General features: G+C 43.7%; 1 protein-coding gene across 2 annotated transcripts in view; it reads left to right on the plus strand.

Annotated features, from left to right (window-relative positions):
* PRKG1 (protein kinase cGMP-dependent 1) overlaps window positions 1–21,133 on the plus strand; it is a 1,234,019-nt gene that overhangs the window by 986,230 nt on the left and 226,656 nt on the right. For both annotated transcript variants that reach the window (XM_036123403.2, XM_036123402.2), the window contains exon 6: window positions 16,087–16,164. In XM_036123403.2, coding sequence (XP_035979296.1) covers window positions 16,087–16,164 — 78 coding nt within the window. The remainder of the gene's footprint in view (window positions 1–16,086; window positions 16,165–21,133) is intronic.

A 21,133-nucleotide genomic window follows, 5' to 3' on the forward strand; every position in this document is an offset into this window, starting at 1 on the left:
CCCAAGAGTGGTAAAATGACAGCAATGTTATAGGAATCAGTTTGTAATGATAGAATTGAGTACATGGCATTAAAATGCAAGATTTCAAATTTGGTTTTGTCTGAATAGTTTTCCTGGGGTTATTTACTACCAACATGACCGACCTTCCTTCCTTCCTTCCCTCCTTCCTTCCTTCCCTCCTTCCCTCCTTCCCTCCTTCCCTCCTTCCCTCCTTCCTTCCCTCCTTCCCTCCCTCCTTCCTTCCTTCCTTCCTTCCTTCCTTCCTCCCTCCCTCCCTCCCTCCCTCCCTCCCTCCCTTCCTCCCTTCCTCCCTTCCTCCCTTCCTCCCTTCCTCCCTTCCTCCCTTCCTTCCTTCCTTCCTTCCCTCCCTCCCTCCTTCCATCCTTCCTTCCTTCCTTCCCTGCCATGTCTTTTTTTCTTTTTTCTTCCCTTTATTTTTTCCTTTTCTTTCTCTTTCTCTTTCTTTTCTTTCAAGTAAAGATAATTGACTCTAAGATTAGGAGGAGGCTCATCTGTGAGCATAGGTTTTCTAAAGCAAATTTGGGTTCAGATTCTGCCTCTAAAGTTTACTTGCTGGGTGATCTTGGAAAAATTACTCAGTCTGTCTAAGCTTCCATTTTGTTCCAGTAAAATGGAGATTACAAGACCTCAGTGAGTCGCTGTCCTAATGGAGATATCCTTCGCATAATGTCTAGCATGTAGTGAGCCTTGAATTAATAGTAGCTACTATGTTTTTATGATGTGAGTTCACATTGGAATATAAAAGTAAGTTTTTATAGCTATTATAAATATTGAATCATGCTGTGGTCAGGAGAATTAGTAGAATTTTAACTGATTATTAAAACAAAAAACAACCTTTTTTCTCCATTGCTGAAAATAGGAAAATAAACATGTGGCAGGCACCCTCAGTCTCTGTGGCTCTATTTAAATGCAAATTATTTAACCACCAGGGCTGCCGCAGAAACCGGGTTCTGCAAATCTATGCTCACCACACTGGCTGAATTTGACACCCTTTTATGAAGGAGGTAAAGCTCTCTAGATGTTGGGCTGACAATGGTTCTGGCTTTCTTTGTCATAGTAGGTGTCTGCAGAGATCCTGTGCTCTCTCCCATGGGGGTGGGGGGCTGAACGTGGTAGTAGGATGGCAGGAGCTTTATCAAGGTCTAAGGATGGTTGTCAGGGTAACGTGACCTTGATAGATTCTACCATACTTAGCATCTGGACTTGATTGTGGCAGGAAAAGAAACCGGATCTTCCATGTGTATTCAGCATACTTCCAGTACTCTGACTTGTAGTGTAATACACTGATGTCACCTGATGCCAATACATAGACCCAAATGCCCATCTGGTACTTTCTGGGATGTGTGGGTCTCCTCCAGATGTGTGACTGTAATACACACATCTGGGATCCAGACTCCATCCCTCCTGATGACAAGACACCTGAGCAGGGTACACTTTTTTTTTTTTTTTTAAAGATTTTATTTATTTATTTGACAGAGAGAGACACAGCGAGAGAGGGAACACAAGCAGGGGGAATGGGAGAGGGAGAAGCAGGCTTCCCACCAAGCAGGGAGCCCGATGTGGGGCTCGATCCCAGGACCCTGAAATCATGACCTGAGCCGAAGGCAGACGCTTAACGGCTGAGCCACCCAGGCGCCCCTGAGCAGGGTACACTTAAATGAGAAGGTTTCCTGTTTTATTTAAAGCTGAGAAAAGGGGCTCATCCAAAAGCATCATTCATTCAGGTGGGCGAGGCTAATAAAATATACCTGGGGACAACAGCACACCTTTCTCTCTGGTGACCAAAAAGCCCATCCCCCTCCAGTCTGTGATCTCTGACTTGCATGTACACATTGCTCACATGTATTTCTCGTGAACCTTGTCTGTGTTATGTCATCAAGCACATTGCTCCTAATGGTGGTATTTTCCTCAGCTGTGTTTGTACACGTTTTTAGTTATGTGAGGGGAGGGAGAAGTTTTCCTCAGCCCTCTTAGGGTTCCTGGATGGGTCTGAAAATTAAACGAACAAAGACAGATAAAGAGTAGAAAAACATAGAAATCTCTTTAATATATACCTTACTTGACATGGAAGCCTTCATAGGCAAACAAAGGCCCAAGGAAACCATAGGCACTGAGTATTTGTAGGGTAGGTTTGATGAGGAGTGGAGACAGGGCATAGGTCAAGGATGAGGAGGTGAGTATAGGAAACTGGGAGAAATGTAGCAAGGCCTGTTGGTTAGGATTCTTCTCAGGATCCCTTTGTCTTCAGAGATAAGGATTCTCCTTCCATTCAGGTATGAGGAGGGTGCCTCTTACCTGAGGATTTTGTAACCTGTTTCAGGTGACAGGTGAGGGTGACCTTCTTGCTTTTGCTGTTTGCCCAGACTCCTGCAGCCTAAAGTATCCCATATGTCCTATTGAACTCAAGGTGCCATATTTTGGGGTAGCCTTTTCCGAACCCCGTCAACTGCCACTAGGCTGTTCTCAGCAGGATCTCTGGCCGAGGAAACCATCTACCTTCCGGTTGTAGGCAGATTTGGTTACTGTGTTTTCTTGATTCTATCAGTACAACTACCATCACCAGTGATGATGTTCATTCTGAATCCAGAAACCTTAAAATACATGTGCAGCAGGGGCTAGTGGGGGATATGAAGATGGAAGAGTGTTTCCAGGGCTTCTGGTCAGTGGGTTTGCACAAGTTGTTAGCCCATCGAAATACTGTCGTCCCAGTCAGTACAGAGCTTTGGCCGGGAACCCCCTCATCGCTGCCCCAGATTATTGCTGGGGCCCCTGAACGTCCCCATGGTCCAGGAGGTTTCCCAGTGCCCTACTCCAACACACATCCTTTCTGATTGGACATTGCCCTTCAAGTACTGGTTATTAAATATTGTGTGTATCACTTTGGTGTTAGTTCCAATAAACACAATAATTTCACATTCTGAAAGAAACCTTTCTCCCTTTCTCTCCCGGTTAGAGGCATATTGTGGAATAGAAAAGGGGGCAGGCTCATACATGGTTCTGAGACCCCAGCTCTGAGCAAGACCCTTCTCAAACTCGTCTAGACAGAAACAAAATATCCGCAAGGTGAGAAGGGTGTCCTCCAGCATATAAAGGAGTCTTTCCTCCCTCAGGTAGTCTAAATCATCTTGGGTTTCACTGCTTTCTGTCCTCGATGACTCAGGATGCCCTTTAAACAGAATAGCATCTTCTCAAAATGTTTATTTTAAAAATCTAAGGAAGTGAAATGTTGAGTGAATTCTATGTACTTCTGACTCGCTCCACTACTTTTGTTACAGGGTTCATGAGAAATTGCATTTTTCCTTTTTGAGTACCGTATTTATTCTCCTCGAATCTTCAAAACATGTTTATACTTCAGATAGTGACTCTGAGATAGTAAATTCAATGCTTTTCTGTGACACATTTCATAATCCGTCAGGGCAAACAATTTCCAAGTTCTGCCGCTGCTAATTGCCTTTATAGATCAAATTGTTAAATTTGAGTTATAGTTTAATTATGTGGGATGGGAAGGCCTGTGTGTCTACTCTATAAACAGTTTTATTCTGTTCTGAAATGAGTAGAGCGGAGATGAACTGTGCCTTTTGGAGATTTTTTTTTAGCATTTTGTGTGCCTGCACTCACTCTTAGTCACTCCGTCGGACGGATATGTCCACATCACAAATCTCTCACGGTAAAAACAGAGATTGAAAATCCATTTGGAAAATGATGTCCTTGAAGAGCTCAGTTGAACATCAGATAAAACCCAAGCGTTTTTGTAATTTGAGCTCTGATTTTCCCTCCTGCATCTGGGATTCAAGGTGAGAGGCAGGCAGGCAGGTGGTCCCTGCTGTGCCAACAACTAGCTTTGATTCATAAAGTCTGGAGGTATTCGAGAGGCTTAGCGGAGGATGATGTGATCTGGCCAGCAAAGACATGAAGACCTCGAGAATGTTTGAGATTCAGAGAAGGAAACCGGATTTCCCTATCAGTGCAACAAAAACCTACATGGTTTTATTGTATTATGGGAAATGCTAAATGTTAGGGTGGAAACTTGGGCACTTGGATATGCAAAAATATACATGGAAATGGTTGCCTTTTGTCAGATTGCAGACGCAGGAGGGGGTGGGTGGAGGGGAAGGGACTGGAGAGTCAGAGAAAACAGAGGGATGAATTGCAAGCAAGTGCCATTTCCTACAGTGTAGATGGTAGGTCCTTTCAAAGATAATCCCGTACTTTCAATTTCTATGCACTTTTACTGAAGTGAAACAACTAAACAGCCAATTCAACACTAGTGTCTTTATTGATGATAATGGAATTCCTAAAGGTGATTTCATGCAGCAGCGAGGATGCCTCCCTGTTCTGAGGATGTTATGGCTTTTGTAAAGAACTAAGAGTACCGTTTTATCAGGGTGGCATCTGGGTGGTTAAGAATGCATTTACATCGGGGCCTAGTACGCACCTAAGTATTCATTTGCACACACATGTAAAACTTGTATAAATCACGCTACCTTCACTTTCTGTTGATGTCTTGGACAGTTTTGTTCTATTCCATTTAAAAAAATTGCTGCTTATAATCCACTAACAGAATTTCGTGACTTGTTTAATGGATTGCATTGAGCAAGGGGCACACAGCCGATGGAGGAATGGCTTTCCTTGGTTCCTTGGACTCCACGAAGACACAAAGCTGCCAGGAGTTCCTGTTCATCATGGTGACAGTCTTGTCAGTTCTTTTAAAAAGCTACATCTGGGCCCACTGCTCTGCAGGGGATCTTAATTCTGACTTTCAGGAAGCCTATTGTCTTGATATATCCCGGTATAAGTCACGAATTAATTTTTTTTTAATTTTATTTCCTTATTTGACACACAGAGAGAGAGCACAAGCAGGAAGAGTGGCAGGCAGAGGGAGAGGGAGAAGTAGGCTCCCTGCAGTGCAAGGAGCCCGATGGAGGGCTCGATTCCAGGACCCCAGGATCATGACCTGAGCCTTAGGCAGATGCTTAACGGACTGAGCCACCGAGGTGCCCATGAATTAATTTTCTAAGATAAGCTTATACTGTCCCAGGACTTCTGGCCCCAGGGATTTTATACCTGTCCTTTTCATCAGGGCGGAAGCTAGTAAGAATCTGCCCCAGTACGTTGTTAAGGCAGGGATGATTTACAAGCCAAGATGTCCTCGGGATCTGACCATACGGAGCCGGTCAGGACTACACACAGGGCTGCTTGATATTCTGTTCCCACAATGTTTCTCTAATCCAGTGTGGTCCAGCTGACGTATACATCAGTCCTTGGGTTTCAAGTACATTGGGTGCCTCAGTAGAGACAGAATCTTCATAGCACCATCAAGGCAAATGGAAATGTAATGAGTCAGGTAGTAAGGACAGAGCCTAAGCTCCTGGGAGCTGGAATATATCACAGGACCCTAAGGCAAAGTTCAAGGTGGAGGACTTTGATAAACAGTGTCACAGGCCACTGAAGAATGTTTCATCAAGGACATGGAGGAATGTGCCAAGGGACAGCTGGGTAGACACAGATCCTCAGCAGTGGAAGTGGCAGACTCATCACCCAGCTATTTGTGTCTTAAAATGTCTTGGTGAGCTAGGCTGGTGTGGGGCCTTGAGGGGCAGTGCTAGGCAGGCTGTCTATCTAGAAGTCTGAGCTATTGTATTGATGAAAAGGCCACATTTTCTGCCTAAACTTGGGTTCTCTGGGGGCCCTTTGAGTCAGCCCCTCAAGAGCACTCCTTTCATACTGCCGTTCTCCCCCTCAGTGTGATGACAGTGCTGGGGGTTGGGGTGAGGACCTCTTGAACCACATGCTGCGTCCCAACTGAGGGACTGTGTCTTGGGTATCTCTGTAGCTTCAGTGCCAAGTACAATGTCTCATTCATAGAAAGTACAGATAAATGATACTGGTTGAAATTAGTGAATGGCCAAACTCCTAACAAGGGCATGTCTTTCATGTGGACCTGGAGTTCAGTCTTGGTGCAGGAGGATTTTATGGCTTCGTTTGAGCAGCCTTGGAGCCAAATTGTTGTCCAGCCTGAGAAGTGTGAAAAAGTACTGGTTATAAATAAGGGACGTCCTAAGTAGAAGGCAAGGCATGGCATTGAAATAGAAAGACTCTATAATAGAGAGATGATTATCCCAGATGTCCATTTGGTGGGGACAGGACAGTGGTGATGGTGTGAAGGGAAGCTGTTAAAAAGAGTGTTCCAGGCTTCTATTTGTTCTTTTGGTGTTCTGGTTAATTTGTAAATGGTGGTGTGAGGAAAAGTTAATTTTCCTTTAGAGGTAGGAAGGAGAGTCAGCAAAAATTGTAGTCTTAGTGGGGTTAAATATTATCTGAGGAAATGCTTCATAAAAGAACATACCCCCTTGATAATTACTGATCTGAGAGAAGAAAATGCCAATTTATGAAAACCTACCTGGAGTGCACATACTGTCCGTTGTTAGTAGAGCACTTGTTCTGCGATGAAATCCATGGTGACCATGGATGGGGGAAGAGAAGCAGAAAATTCTGATTGACAGATGTGATCATTTCCTCCCCAGCAGATTTCACCGAAGACTTCAGATTGCTATCCTTGATTGCTGGTGGTTTGCAATGTGGAAAGTTATATGTTCTTATAATGACTAGCTGTCAGTCTTTCTTGTCAGCATAGGTAATCTCAGTCCAGACATCTCTAATGGACAGAGTTCTGCCAAATAGAGAAGTCTGGGACCAAGAAATACCTTGTCTGTTGCCTGCCTCACTGGCATGTTTTTTGACGGATCAAGCTGTATGGTGATCGTATTCTCCGTTAAGAGCTCTTGTCTTTGAAGTAAATCTGAGGTATCAAGGAGAGGGAAGAATTTCCTTTGAGGATGTGGCTGGCTGAGGATCCAGAAAGGCAGATACCAGTATTTCCAAGAAGGTTGTTCTTCTACCTGATGTCCTACTCTTCCTCTAAGATAAAACTATGCTCTGAACAAATGAGGAAGGAATCATGACTCAAGACTCCTACTGTTCTTAACTCACTAATTTTCCAGGTGTCATTCCCTGTTCAAAGGCTTTATTAAATGCATCCAGGCACATGAAGGTGGTTCCTGCTTGCTGTTGCTATCTTTCTAATCAATAACAATTATAGTGGTCTCTGTTACCTGCGCCTTAACTGTTAGGACAGTGTCAGTTAATAGATGTTCCATGCTCTAATAAAGACTGAAGGATAACTCCAATCTTAAACTCATGTATAAAGGGACAAAATTGACATAATTTCTGACTGAAATAACTAACTAACTCAGCTGAGAATTTACTTCAGGATGGTACATTGTGTATTAGTTCCTAATAATGGAGATTCAGTTACAGATTACGTGTCACAGTGGGCCTGAAAATAAAACCAGCAGCTAAAACACAGCGTCTTTGGTATCAGTAATGGGGTCCGATCTGAAAAGTAGAGAGGAGTCATGCAAATTCGCAGGGGGCACCTCCCAAATCCTCCAGGTGCCACCTCCAGTGTCGCACTGAGCCTCCTGCTGAGAGTCAGCAAGTATATGGAGGGTTTTAAAAAGTCTAAATGGACCTTTACATATTAGTGTTGAATTCTGAGAATCCAGAGACCTACGGATTAACAACCAAAGCTATACCCCTTCTTTCCAGTAGCAAGGAGAAGACTGGCTTTTCCTAACTCAGCAGTTACTGCCTTGGGGGCGATAGATTGTTTCCATGTAGATATGCTGTCACTTCTCTTTCTCTGTCCAGCTCTCTGCTCTGCGGTTCATAACTCTGCTCCCCCATTCAAAAAGAAGGGTCTGGACCAAATCTGTCCTTTATCTAGATTCTATATTGCATTCCTCCTTTGTGCTTGGCATTGTTCTAAGTGAAACAATGGAAAGAATATAAAATCTCCTAAACCCTCTGAGTGGTAGGTAATGGGGGAAGAGTCCAGGGAGCAAACACAAAAGAAACATGGTTTCCAATCTGGAAGGTGTGGAAGAAGGCCTTTCTCACGGGGGGCTCAGTGGCGCTGTGATTGTGCTCACGCGGTCAGGAGAATGGCCAGCAGCAATTTGGCAGCCACGGAGAAACCGCACACAGAACAGGGATAATGGGCAGAAAGCGAGTGAGGTAGAGGCACGTGCTCGGAGTGGTCTGGAAAGGCCTTGTTGAGACCCAATGATAAGAACAAGACCATGACAGGGACCTTGAGGAGAGTGTCCTAGACAGGCTGTCCTGAATGCAGAGCTCTGGGGATGGGTCCGGTCTGGTGAGTACAAGGCACGGGGAGAAAAGCCAGCGATTTTGTTTTTTTTTTTATTTTTTTTATTTTTTTTAAAGATTTTATTTATTTATTTGAGACAGAGAGAATGAGAGAGAGAGCACGTGAGAGGGGGGAGGGTCAGAGGGAGAAGCAGGCTCCTCGCTGAGCAGGGAGCCCGATGCGGGACTCGATCCAGGGACTCCAGGATCATGACCTGAGCCGAAGGCAGTCGCTTAACCAACTGAGCCACCCAGGCGCCCAAGCCAGCGATTTTGAAACTGAACCTGGGTGGGCGAGATGTGGGAATGGATGAGGACGAGGTGGGAGCCATCGTAAGTAGTTTATGATTTTAACAGCAACAAGAAGCCACTGGAGGGTTTTCAGCTGTAGAGTGATTTCAGTTAATACGCTATTTGCAAGGCCACTTTGGTTGCAGAGAGAAGAACAGATGGAGTGGGGTGGGGTGCGGTGAGGGGCAAGGGCTGAAGCAGGGAAGCCAGATGGAGGACATTACAGAAGTCCAAGGTGCGGTTCTGGCTTGGACTAGGGCGTCAACCGTGGAACCAGTGAGAGACCGCTGGGCTTGGCACGGGTATTGAAGGTAGAGGCCTTTCTAATGGATTGACGGTGGGCGGTGCTAGCAAGCTGGGGATTAAGGAGGGCTACTTCATTCCTGTAATTACTGTTTTCAAGTCCTTATTCTATCTCCAGCATTGTCTTAGACACTGAGGATGTTACAAGGTGAACAAAACCAGACACAATCCTTGCTTCGGACACATTTAAAATCTGGTGGAAAACATTATTAAAAACAATCCTATGGATGCCTGCCTGGCTCAGTTGGTTGTGCATCTGCCTTCGGCTCAGGTCATGATCCTGGCGTCCTAGGATCGAGTCCTACGTCGGGCTCCCTGCTCAGCAGGGAGCCTGCTTCTCCCTCTGCCCCTCCCCCCTGCTCGTGCTCTCATGGTGCTCTCTCTCTCTCAAATGAATAAATAAAAAATCTTAAAAAAAAAACCAGTCCTACAAGTAAGTACCCACAAGCTCAGCAAAGAGCAATGCAATAAAGTTGTGTGGCTTTGTAAAATCATAGAATGGGAGAGCTGGTGTAGCCAGAGTGTGTTCGGGGAAAGCTAGGATGGGAGAGGGAAGTAGGCCATAAGGAGGTGAGAAGCAGTGGGGTGCAGCAGGGGTGCTTGTGCCAGGCGGGAGGAAGGGAGCATGGCACGGATGAGAAACGGACCCAAGGGGTGGGTCATCCAGTGCAGCTGGAAGACAAAGTGAGCAGGAGTGAGAGGAGGTTGGAAAGGGAGACACTGAGCAGACCGTATATGGTCTTGCAGGCAGTGTTAAGGAGTTTGGCTTTTCTCCTAATGACTATGGAAACCTTTAAAGCAATCTGCCTAATTGCTCAGGTTTCCGCTCATTCTAAATGCTGTATTTTTCTATGATTTAATTTGAAATAAGAAAATGGCAGAGCTGCCAAGTGACCTTCAAAAAACAATGAAACTGCCTGCATTTGATGAACATAATTAGACACTCGAAGCATCAGCACGTACGATCATCTTCCCCTCGGGTGCAATTAAACATTTCGGGATGGCAGTCAGGAGTCCTGGTTTGACAACACCATGGACGTCAGCTTTTACAAACCTGCACCACCTCTGGCCACTGTCCCCTCGGCTCTTCTCTGGACTCTGAGTTCTAGGAGCTTACACAGCCTGGAAAAACGTACAGCCAATGCCCGTGCAGATAACCTGGAATAACTGATAGGACGGTGTGTCAAGTTACCAAGTCAGTGATATTAAGAGGGTCATTAGACAATTTCCACCAATTACATAGACTCGAGATGTTCCTGTCAAAGTGTCTAATCTCTGGGACGGGGTCTGATGGGTCTGCAAGAGCCCGCTGGTCTGGAGCATGGGGAACGGGGGTGCTCACTGCCGTGGAGCACACCCCAGGCCCTCATGGGAAGCTACACGAGGCAGACAGAGCTGCGAGGGAGGGAGGAGACTTGTCTAGGGCCATGATGTGACTCCTGGATTCAGCTATTTTGAACACCACTGACTTTGGACTATGCCGTTTTGTGACTCAGTACCTTCCCATTTTGCCAGTTGCAGTTGGATTTCCTGTGGCTTACAACGGGGGGAGTTGCGACCCATCTTTTTGTTTGACACTGAAGGTGACTTGGATACATCTCTTCTTTGCAACCTAAAAAAAGACAGTTATTGCCCACACCAAATTGCCCACACCAAATTGCCCAGCCACAGGTGGGGGGTGGAGGAGGTGGGGGCGGGGGAGGTAGGAGGGACCAACCCATCCTTCACACCAGCTCCTCGCACCTTTTATTAGTGGTGGGACCTTGGGCCAGTCATTTAAGCTGTTTGCTTCAGCTTCCCTAATGGAAGCCCTCCTAGGGTTATTGTGAAATCGCCACAAGATAAGGACCATGAGCGTGCTTTGCCCACTGTGTGAGGGATTGAAAACTGGCTGGGCTCTGTCCTGGACTCTCCCCTCCTCTCTCCGATAAGACCTTAAGAGTGGGGAGGAAGGTGATGGCAGGCTCTGAACTCCAGGACCTCCCAGGGCCAGAGCTGCCAGGAGCAGGTGGGGTGCAGCCCCCAAGGGGTCTGGTTTGGGTGATGAGTTGCTGTGTCGCAAACCACTCCAAAACACAGCTGCCTAAGATAAGAACCATTTTATTGTGTTTATTATGTTCTGTGGGTTAGGAATTCAGACACAGTAGGGATGGCTCGTCTCTGCTCCCTGACATTTGGGACTTCAAATGGGGAAATTAAATGCTGAGACTCGACCCAGTTGGGAGTGTCCTGCACTCAGGTGTCTCCCTGCTGACTGCAGTGATTGAGGTGACTCAGACTGCGTGTGGGTGGCTCCATCAACCGGGTCCCTTACACGTCACCCCCAGGTGCAGCTCAGGCTTCTCAAGCGTGCTGCTGGGTTCCAGGACAGAGACTCCTGAGAACCAGTGGAAGCTGGAAGGTCTTTTCTTTTCTTTCTTTTTTTTAAGATTTTATTTATTTGACAGAGACAGAGAGAGAGGGAACACAACCAGGGGGAGTGGGAGAGGGAGAAGCAGGCTTCCCCCGGAGCAGGGAGCCCGATGCCAGGCTCGATCCCAGGACCCTGGGATCATGACCTGAGCCGAAGGCAGACGCTTAACGACTGAGCCACCCAGGCACCCCTAGAAGGCGTTTTCTAGGATGACTTCGGAAGTCATGCAGATCGCTTCCACGCCGGCTGTTGTCACAGAAGAGCTGCTGAGGCCCCTGGTTTCAAGGGGAGGGAAGGTAGACTCCAGCTCTTAATAGGAGAACGGCCAAGTCACCACGCAGGAGAGCTTGTGGAGTGAAACTTTCTGGTGGCCATGTTTGGGAAATACAACCTGTCAGAGAATCACGGCATCTCAAGGCTGGAAGATGCCCTAAAGTTCCCCCTTGGGCATCCTTGGACACCACCCTCCATCTCTTCCACAATGGCTTGGCCCATGCTCACCTCGCCTCTGCTGGTATGTGCTCTGGGAATGGGACATCCTGCCTGCAAGTCCACCTCGAAGCTATGCCTCCTGACCCTGAGGTGCCCACTGAAACCCTGAATCTCTTCCTACTTGCTCTGGACGGTCTCCCGGGAGGCTGCCTCCCTCTACTTTCCCACAGCTCAGTGGGTCTGTGAAGACCTCTAGCATGACTTGAGTCTTCCCTTTCCACAGTCTAGCACCCCGCTTTTATCCGCCCTTCTTCCACACCCACCCCCATCTAGGTCCTGACCCTTTGGAGACTCTTGGGTCGGTCCATGAAGTAGATATGCTCTTGGGTGCCTCTGCAGTCCTTTCTTCCCATTTTCCCGCTGCTAGAGGTTTGGTTTCCTTTGAGCAGTTTTCTTGCTGGCACCATGGAGTGATATTGAGAAACGAAAACCATTTGGAGCATTCCAAATTCGTCTTGCCAGGCATTCAGGACACGCGACTCAAAGGAGACCTATGGGGGCAGTTGCCAGGGCTTTTGGCACTCCTTCCCCAGAAGGTGCTGTGAGATGAGAGACTGCTTTCTCTGCCTCTGACCCCATTGTGATGCCTGGAGCAGTGAACCCATCTCCTGAGGGCAAACCTGTGGAGGGCCCTTGCTCTGCGGGGCACTCAATGTCCTTTACCATGTAAGCCATTTACTTGATGAGTGTTTAGGAGAACACCCAGGTGCTCTTCTCAGTGCAGGGAAACAACAGGGAACATAAAAATTTCTTCGTGGAGCTGACATTCTAGTGGAGGCGATGATTGAGAAGTGAGTGAATGATCTGTTAACCATGGAGCTGATGCAGTCCACCTGCCCCAAGGCCTGCTTTTCACTTTTCCTGGGTCCTTCTTTCTGTCCAGAGGCTGACCTGAATGGGAGGACTCCCCTGTCCCCTTTCAGCTGAACTCAGCCAATGGGGAGCCCCAGTGGGATACCCAAGGGTAGAGAAGAGAGAGGTCAGGCTCTCTCTGAACTAGGCTGGGGTTGGCAGTGGATCCTTCCTTCTCAGAAGCCACGGCCCCAGCTCTCAGCAGAATCTGATAATCCTGCTTTACCTTCAGCCTTCCTTGATGCCCACGCTCCTGTCATTCAGCCCTCTGCGAACCTTCCTGTCCTGAGATAGCTCCTTCTGAGCTCTCTGGGGTGCAGGGACATCTCAGGCACTGGGCAGAGCCTGTGCAGAGACCCTGAGATGGGTCTGGGTGTTCAAGGAACATCAGGAAAAGGGGTATGAAGAGAACAGACATAATGCAAGGAAGGAGGCAGGCGGCGAGGTCCGTGAAGCAAAAGAGCAGTAGCTGTTAGTACCTTGCATCCTCTGTGGGGCTTCAATGCCCATGGGCACAGTCTGAGCCTTGGGAAAGCCTGGCACCTTCTGCTTTTGCACCCTTGGAAGCCAGCCGCCGTGTAAGAAGGTGGCTCTCCCCCAGACCACCCTGCTATGAAGGAGACTGGGCAGCCCCAGGGGGAGGCCCATGTGGAGGAGCATAGAAGCTGACAGTCACGGGTGTGAGACCAGCACCAAATGCTCACCCCAAGAGTGAGGCATTAGACTTTTCACTGATCCAAGCTGACACCGTGGGAAGTCAGAATCATCTAGCACACAGTATCAAGAGAAATAATAAATTGCTATTTCAGGTCCAGAAAACCACGAAAGATTTAGGGCAGACATTCTCAACTGGGAGCAGTTTTGCCCCCAACAGGTTAATTGACAATGTCTTATGACACTTTCGGTTGCCACAACTGGGACTGGAAGTGCTACTGGCATTGAGTGGGTAGAGGCCACGGAAGCCACTAAATATCCTACAGCTGAACTGAATGTCCAGGACAGCTCCCAGCAGCAGAGAATTGTCTGCATCAAAATGTCAGTGGTGGTGTGCCTGAGAAACCCTTACCTTCATACTTTTTAATATAGTACAAATAATTTTGGCTTTTTAAAAGGAAATGACAATCTTTGGGTAGGAATATGCTTTTAAGGAGATAAGTAAGAAGAATGAGCCATTCAGATGAGCTCAGGATTCTTCCACATTTGGTGTTTTTTTATTTGTATTTTTCTACTTTTTCCAAAATAATAGTATTCCTGCTGCTATTATGTGGGCATAATAAGCTGCTAATTCTCTTCTTTTTGGAGAGGCTTTCTCCTGCTCAACATCCTGTAACTTGTTCCTCATACTTCTGTTGGGGCTTAAGAATCTCCTCCATGGGGAAGCCCTGGGGAAAGAGTGAGACAATACAACAGACAGTACATAAGCCCTACCAACATAAAATATAGCTTGCACACTTGATTATTTGGGGGGTTTTGAGAGGTTTTGGATTAGGAAACAAGTGAGAAATATGACAAAGACTAAGGTAAATGGAACTAATATATTGTTGTTGCTAATGATAAAAAATCAAGGCTAGGGAATGTGGCTTAGGTGTCAGAGCCAGACAGCCTTCCCGAACCGGGCCTGTTATTTGGGTGGACATACTTGCCCTGGGGCAAAGGCCCGGCAGAGGCAGCTTCATTCTGCTTCCCCTGGAGAAGCCACAGAGAATGTCTGCCTCTGTGGGGAGCTCACCCCCACAACAGAGACTAGGGGCTAAGGCGACCATACCTAGCTGATGGCTTCCAAATGCACCAGTCAAGTAAGCCACACCACCTCCTCTGGTGTACAGAGTGGGGAAGGGAAGAGAGAGGTCCTGAATTTTACTAATGGAGCTCCATTCATGGAGAGGGGAAAGATGCTCCAGCCTGCCCCCCTACCCTACTAGTATAGATTGTAACTCCTCCCTTGTCTGCCGTATTACTACCTATGCTAATACAGTAGCTACTGGCCATGAGCTAAATGTGCGGTGTCTTAATCACACTGGCCACATTTTACTGTTCAGTAGCCACATGTGGCTAGAGGCTGCTGTATTGGACGGTGTGGCTATCGACCATTGCCACCCTCGGAGAAAGATCCAGTGGATAGTGCTACTTTGAGATTTTTGTATCTTGTCTTTGTTTCATCAGTGCCTACAGCCAGGCCTGACTCAGAGGCACACAGAGATGTTTGTGGAACTGATACAGGAAAGAAGACTCTTGTGATCGTTGCTTTTCACACCTGCATGTACTAAAGATCTTTCCTTTCCCAAATAGCAAGAAGTGACAGGGGAGCATGGGTATCTTGTTAAGTGAAATAAGTCAGTTGAAGAATATGCATTCTATAATCCTATTTTTAAAACTTGTTATGAATTAAAAAAAAGGTAAGATTAGGTAGTATGTTAATTTTCTAGATATGCAAAGAAGGAGATGGTTGTCCTCAATGTCAAGTGCTAACAAAAGGCAATGTCAACAGTGAAGAGACAACAATATTAAGGCATCGACAACAGTATTAAGGAACATGGTATTGAAGTATAAGGACAAATCACAGCTGTTAGCCTCGTAACTGCGACATGCAAACCATGAAATCTGTTTCCTAAGGAGTGTGTAAAGTAATGTTTTCTTTCCCCAAAAATGGTTCCCTTGCTAAGCTGCAGAGAAGAATGTGGCCAGATGGCACAGTCTCATTTTTCCTGTTATATCTCCTGACCCAGCAATATACTTTTTTTCCCACATCGCCTTATAGAAATTACTTTTGTTCATTGCAGAAGTAATCTTTACCCTGGGAATGGACCTAGTGACTGTGTCCACATCCTAGCACTGACTGTGATCATCCTCTTGCAGCCTTATCTTGCTTCTCATTTGCTAGTTGATGAGCTCGCAGATGCTGGACCAGAATTCAGTCCATAAAATGAAGACATTCCGTCTGACAGGGCCAAATCTAAATTGCTGAAACAAGGACGTTAAAGCATGAAGCTGTGCCTTAAAAAGTAACTAGGGCCATCTAACCCACACCAAAAATCATCCTGGTTTCAAAATGAAGATCTTGAGACACCACAATAATTACTCAAGAAAAAAAAAAAAAAAGCCTATCAATCATTACAAGAATACTGAAACAAAATGAAAATGACAAAATATTATGAAAAGACTAGTTTAATTAGCAGCTCTGCTGTTTTAGTTCATGCTCAGTTGATGGGAGAAAAGAATATTTTTACCCAACTATTAAAGTGAATGAATGTAAAGATCTGATTATAATCGTCCAGAAAAAATGGCAGTAACAAAATAGTTTTAAACATGAGTGCGATAAAAATGATTTCTCTGTAATTATTCCGTTCATTGACTATTACTCATTCTTAAATCATAATGGATTCTGGGCTTGGGTAAAACTCCATCAGGATGAATGCATCCCTGCAGGGCTGATACTTGAAGAGACTGAGCTTTTGTTATATTACTCCTTAATGTTTTTTTTTTCTGTTGCTGTTTCTATTTTTCAGACTCACTATGAGAATGGGGAATATATCATCAGACAAGGTGCAAGAGGGGACACCTTCTTTATCATCAGCAAAGGAACGGTAAGCCCCGGCAGCATGAGGGTGATACACAGTGGGGCGGGGTCCTGGGGTGCATCAGCCACCCCTGGAGACGCACACGCACAGGGTCTTGAGAGAGAAATATTTGAGAATGGATCTCCCAAAAATCATGCCGGAGGAAGAAAAACTGTAACTCTGAAGATCAGAAAATAGCCTCTGTTCTGTAATTTAATAACCACGGTGCTAGATGCCACTGATATGTCTGCCTAAATGGGAAGATTTCCATAATTTCTATAATTCAACAAGAAAAAGACTAAGGTCGCTTAAAAAATTCTCAACAGGAAAAGAAAACTCAAAACCCCCCAAAACTCCCTCTAGTGATTAGGAGCAGTAACATTGCTATCTTGAAACACCTGGGCTTTGAAATGAGATGGCCCAAGTGTGACTCCTGCTAGGAAACTTACAAGTCTCAGTGTCCTTAGACAAGTTGCTTAGCACTCTGAGGACAACAAGGGTATAAATACACTCACGTTTTTTTGTGTCTTCATAAAGAAATGTTGAATGGATACTGAGAAACTATTAGCAGTGGTAAATTACAGGGGAAGGAATAAATAGGGGGTGGACCCAGGGATAGGAATGAAAAATCATAATTTATCCCTTTATATTTTTTTTAGTTATCAGTATTATAAGTCTTTTAACTTATATTTAAAAATGAAATAATAAACTAAATTGGAAAATGGGAATTTGTGTAGATGAATGCTCTAATACTCTAAAAAATACCTTTCAGTTCTTTCAACAGTGAAGTCATAATCATTTTTGTGTTTAAGTGTCCTTCCCCTATAACTAATGATTAGAACTTATTTTGCTTCATCGTAAGGGATGCTTAAGAGGAATTTGTATGTACTAAGTACAGTAAGCAATAGGAAAGGAAATGCTGGTAGAAGGGGATTTATACAGCAGTTTTCATTTTTATAATTGTTACTTTGAAATGTAAGTTTAGGGGTACCTAGCTGGCTCCATTGGTAGAGCATGTGACTCTTGATCTCAGCGTCCTGAGTTCAAGCCCCATGTTGGGCGTAGAGATAATTTAAAAAGTAAATAAATAAAAATGTTAAATAGTTTTTTAAAATGTAAGTAAGTTTGTTCTAATTTAACAAATATGACTGCCTCTGGGACTTTATAGCTTATACTAAAATAGGAAAGAGAGATGTACAGAGCCACAGTGGATAGGATAGGTGAAAGATTATAAATTTTGTTGGATCACCTTTCCGATAACCCTCTCTGGACTGATTTTGAATCAAGAACGTGTCAGTGTTTACACCAATGATCTGTCACACTAAAGTGAAGACAGCATTATTTGTGCTTGTAGCATACCTTTTTTTTTTTTTTTGACTGATAGCAGAAAGCCTGGGATACAGAGAAATGTCAGGTGCCTGCATCTTACAGACATCAAGAAATGACATGACTGACCACAGTTACACTTAAGACTGTATTTTGAATTTTCCAATGTTAGAGGCTAAGGAACCTTAACATTTTGTGGTTTGTGTATAAAGTGTTGGAGCTTTACCATTTGCTGTTTTATTTCTTAACATTTACTAAAGAATCAGGGAAATTGAAAATCCTCGTGGATATAAATGATTCAGTAGGTCACAGGGGGATTTTTTTGTCCTGACAATCTGGATTTATTTTTTCTTTATTACAGTGCTAATCCTTTGCTATCATGGAATGATACATTTATCCGTTTAAGATGAATTTCTGACAGACTTTTGTGATTACCCCATAACTGTAAATTTCAAGCACTACCTAAAAGAAGCTGCTGTTTGTAACCAGTTTCAGTTGCAAAGAGTTGCATTAGTGGTGCTGCTTTATGAGTTTTGTAATATGTATAAAAGGAAATAGTGAGGAAACACACCACAGGAACCCATTCCCTTGGCAGTGTTTCAGAGCACCATGGGGATTCTGGGAGACAAGTAGTAAGAATATGTTAGACTCTTTTGACACACTCAAGATGTTTTTTTTTTTTTTTTAAACCAGCCATAGATTTTTCTAAGGCTAGTTTTTCATGTCATACAACTTAGCTTCTATGATTTTTAATTATATTAATTATATGATAAATAATAGATGGTATATTGGTATATTAATTCTATTAATTCTGTTACACATATATTGGAATCAAGTATATTAAATCCTAAGAAGCAGGAGATGAACACGCTTAAGTCCCAGTGGAAGGAAGAGGAGAGAAAATTAACAAGAGTGCCTTCAAGTAAGCAGGCAAATAAGTTGTGGAACTGGAATTTTCTTAAGCTGTATGCTTTGCTTCAGGTATACAGATGTAAATTTGTTTTCATATGCATTTAAAACTTATGAAGGATAACCCCGGAGAAGATGATTTCCTTGTTTCCACTGAACTGGCTTTTCCTTAGAACACGTTTTAAGACATGCAACAGGTGGCTAGAGTTACCAATGGATTTCCCCAGTTCAAGACATTTATTGACATGTAAAACTGTTTTTATTCTCCTGTGAAGCATATGAACACAAAGAGAAAAACTCTGAAATATTTATTTCCCCCCCCTTAAACCTACACAACGTGATTTTTTACAACTTGGGCACCATGCTTGCAGTGATGTCTAAAGGACTCATCTAGAAGCTGAGTTAGTTCTCTATATATCCCAGTTGCCTGGAAACTTGACGTTCCATTCCCCCCAGCAGTGAACTATAAACCTCCCAAGAATTCACAACAGAGCAATGAAAAATATCTTGGATAAAAGCTGTAGCTGTGTTACATCAAAAAATGTACTGTCTCCATACATAAATTGTACCAAAACTGAATAGGATTGGTAGACAAAATTTCAGAGTTCCAATAATAATTCAAATGTATTTTGATTTTGATTCTATTCAACATGCGTTGTATGCTACCATTAGAAAAAAATGTGATTCAAAAGTTCTCGTTCATTAAATGCCATTTAAAACTACATGGCTTTGCTTAGAATTAACATGTATTTAAGCATGTTGGTTAAACAAATTGGCTTAACATGATATTTGTTAAATATGAAAATTATGGAAATTTTATTTGTATATGGATGCATAAGAGTAAAACATGAAAAGCCCTTCCTTTTACTTTTTATTTATTTGTTTTTCTTAAGATTTTATTTATTTGAGAGAGAGAGCATAGGCAGGGGGAGTGGCAGGCAGAGGGAGAGGGAGAAGCACGCTCTCTGCTGAGCAAGGAGCCCGATGCAGGGCTTGATCCCAGGACCCTGGGACCATGACTCAAGCTGAAGGCAGATGCCCAACTGACTGAGCCACCCAGGTGCCCCAAAGCCCTTCCTTTTAGATCAAGAACAAGATAAAGATGCACATTATCACCATTTCTGTTCAGTGTGGAACTAGACGCCCCAACCATTGCACTAAGTCAAGAAAAATATATCTGGAAATGAAGAGATAGAACAGTAATTAGATATTTAAATCTAAAACACAGTGCCATCTCTAGAAGAATTAATGAATTATATAATATATAATATCTATAAATATATATCAAATATATTCATATAATGGGATAATATGCAAAGAGAGGAAATGAACTACATTTATGTATGTAAACATGGAAGAATTGGGTAAATCTCAAATACAATACCAATCAAAAGGTGCAAGTTGCAGAAGAATATGCATGCTGTTATTTTTATAAAGCTCAAAAACAGTCAAATATATGGTACTCATGCATGGAATGAGATATGAGTGCATATAGGCACATGCATTAAATTGCAAACATTAGGGGATCATGAATGTAAGATTCATGGCAGACATGTTGGGAGCATGGGTTAGGACACATGGTAGAAAGAGACTCTAATTTACTCCTGTGTTACACAGAGGGTTCAGTTGTCAAATCAGACCCTTAGGAATCATAAATCTTGCCCACATGGAATTTAACTCATGACTCAAAGAATACAGGCAAGCTTCAAGTTCAGAAAAAAAAACATTCCTACCCAGTACATGTTCCAAACTACCAGACACCTAAAGTGTCCTCATTCTACATCAGGAGCCATTTTGATTTGGGAATAACAGGACCCATTTTTGAGTGATATGTGCAGAACATTGTTTGAAAGGGGAACTGCTTTGTTTTGGGGACTCCTTGGGTTTTGTAATAGTCACACAGGTAGGAAAATGATTACCTCACTAACCCTCATTTTCTAGTTGGGTCTTCCCCATAAATCTGTAGATTCCAGGTTTTTTTTTTTTTTTTTTTTAACAATAAACATTGCTTTGTTTATAAAACCCACTGGATCTGTACTAAAACATTTTCTTTTTGAATCGTTTTTGATTAAAAATGTTGGTTATGCACATTGATTTTGTTTGTTGAAGACTTTGGTATCAAAGATCAATTTTATACGTCCCTTTAAAAAGATCTAATTTTTATTCTGATTGTTAATTTTTTAAATTATAAGTATAGTTAAAAATAGTTTTAAAAAACTCAAATTACAAGACTACACACATGTCTTATAGAAAAAAAGTTAACATATAGGTAAGTAAAAAGGACATAAGAATACACACTCTCCTTTATCTGTCTTAAGGAAAAGAAGTTTACGCTCTAAATAGCATTTATAGCAACGGTGAGAGAGCACTAGTAGTGATAGGGGATATTTCTTTTACAATCAAATGAATGAATTTCCAAAGAAGGTGAGGGAAGTAGAAGAAAGGGGGGGAAATATAGGAGAAGTAACCAACTTTTTTGAGCACTTACTATTTTTTTGTAGACATTTTTTTTTTTTTTTGAGGTAATGTGCACAAGCAGGGGGAGGGACGGAGGCAAAAGGAGAGAGAGAAAATCAAGCAGGGTCCCTGCTGAGTGGGCAGCTCAACTCAGGGTTTGATCTCATGACCCTGAGATCGCGACCTGAGCTAAAGTCAAGAGTCAGATGCTCAACCGACTGAGTCACCCACACGCCCTGAGCACTTACTCTTAAGAGGATGCTTTTCAAAAGTTTCTCATTTAATGCATGCACACATACACCCT

This window comes from Halichoerus grypus, chromosome 7, assembly GCF_964656455.1.
Source record: "Halichoerus grypus chromosome 7, mHalGry1.hap1.1, whole genome shotgun sequence".
Classification (NCBI taxonomy): domain Eukaryota; kingdom Metazoa; phylum Chordata; class Mammalia; order Carnivora; family Phocidae; genus Halichoerus; species Halichoerus grypus.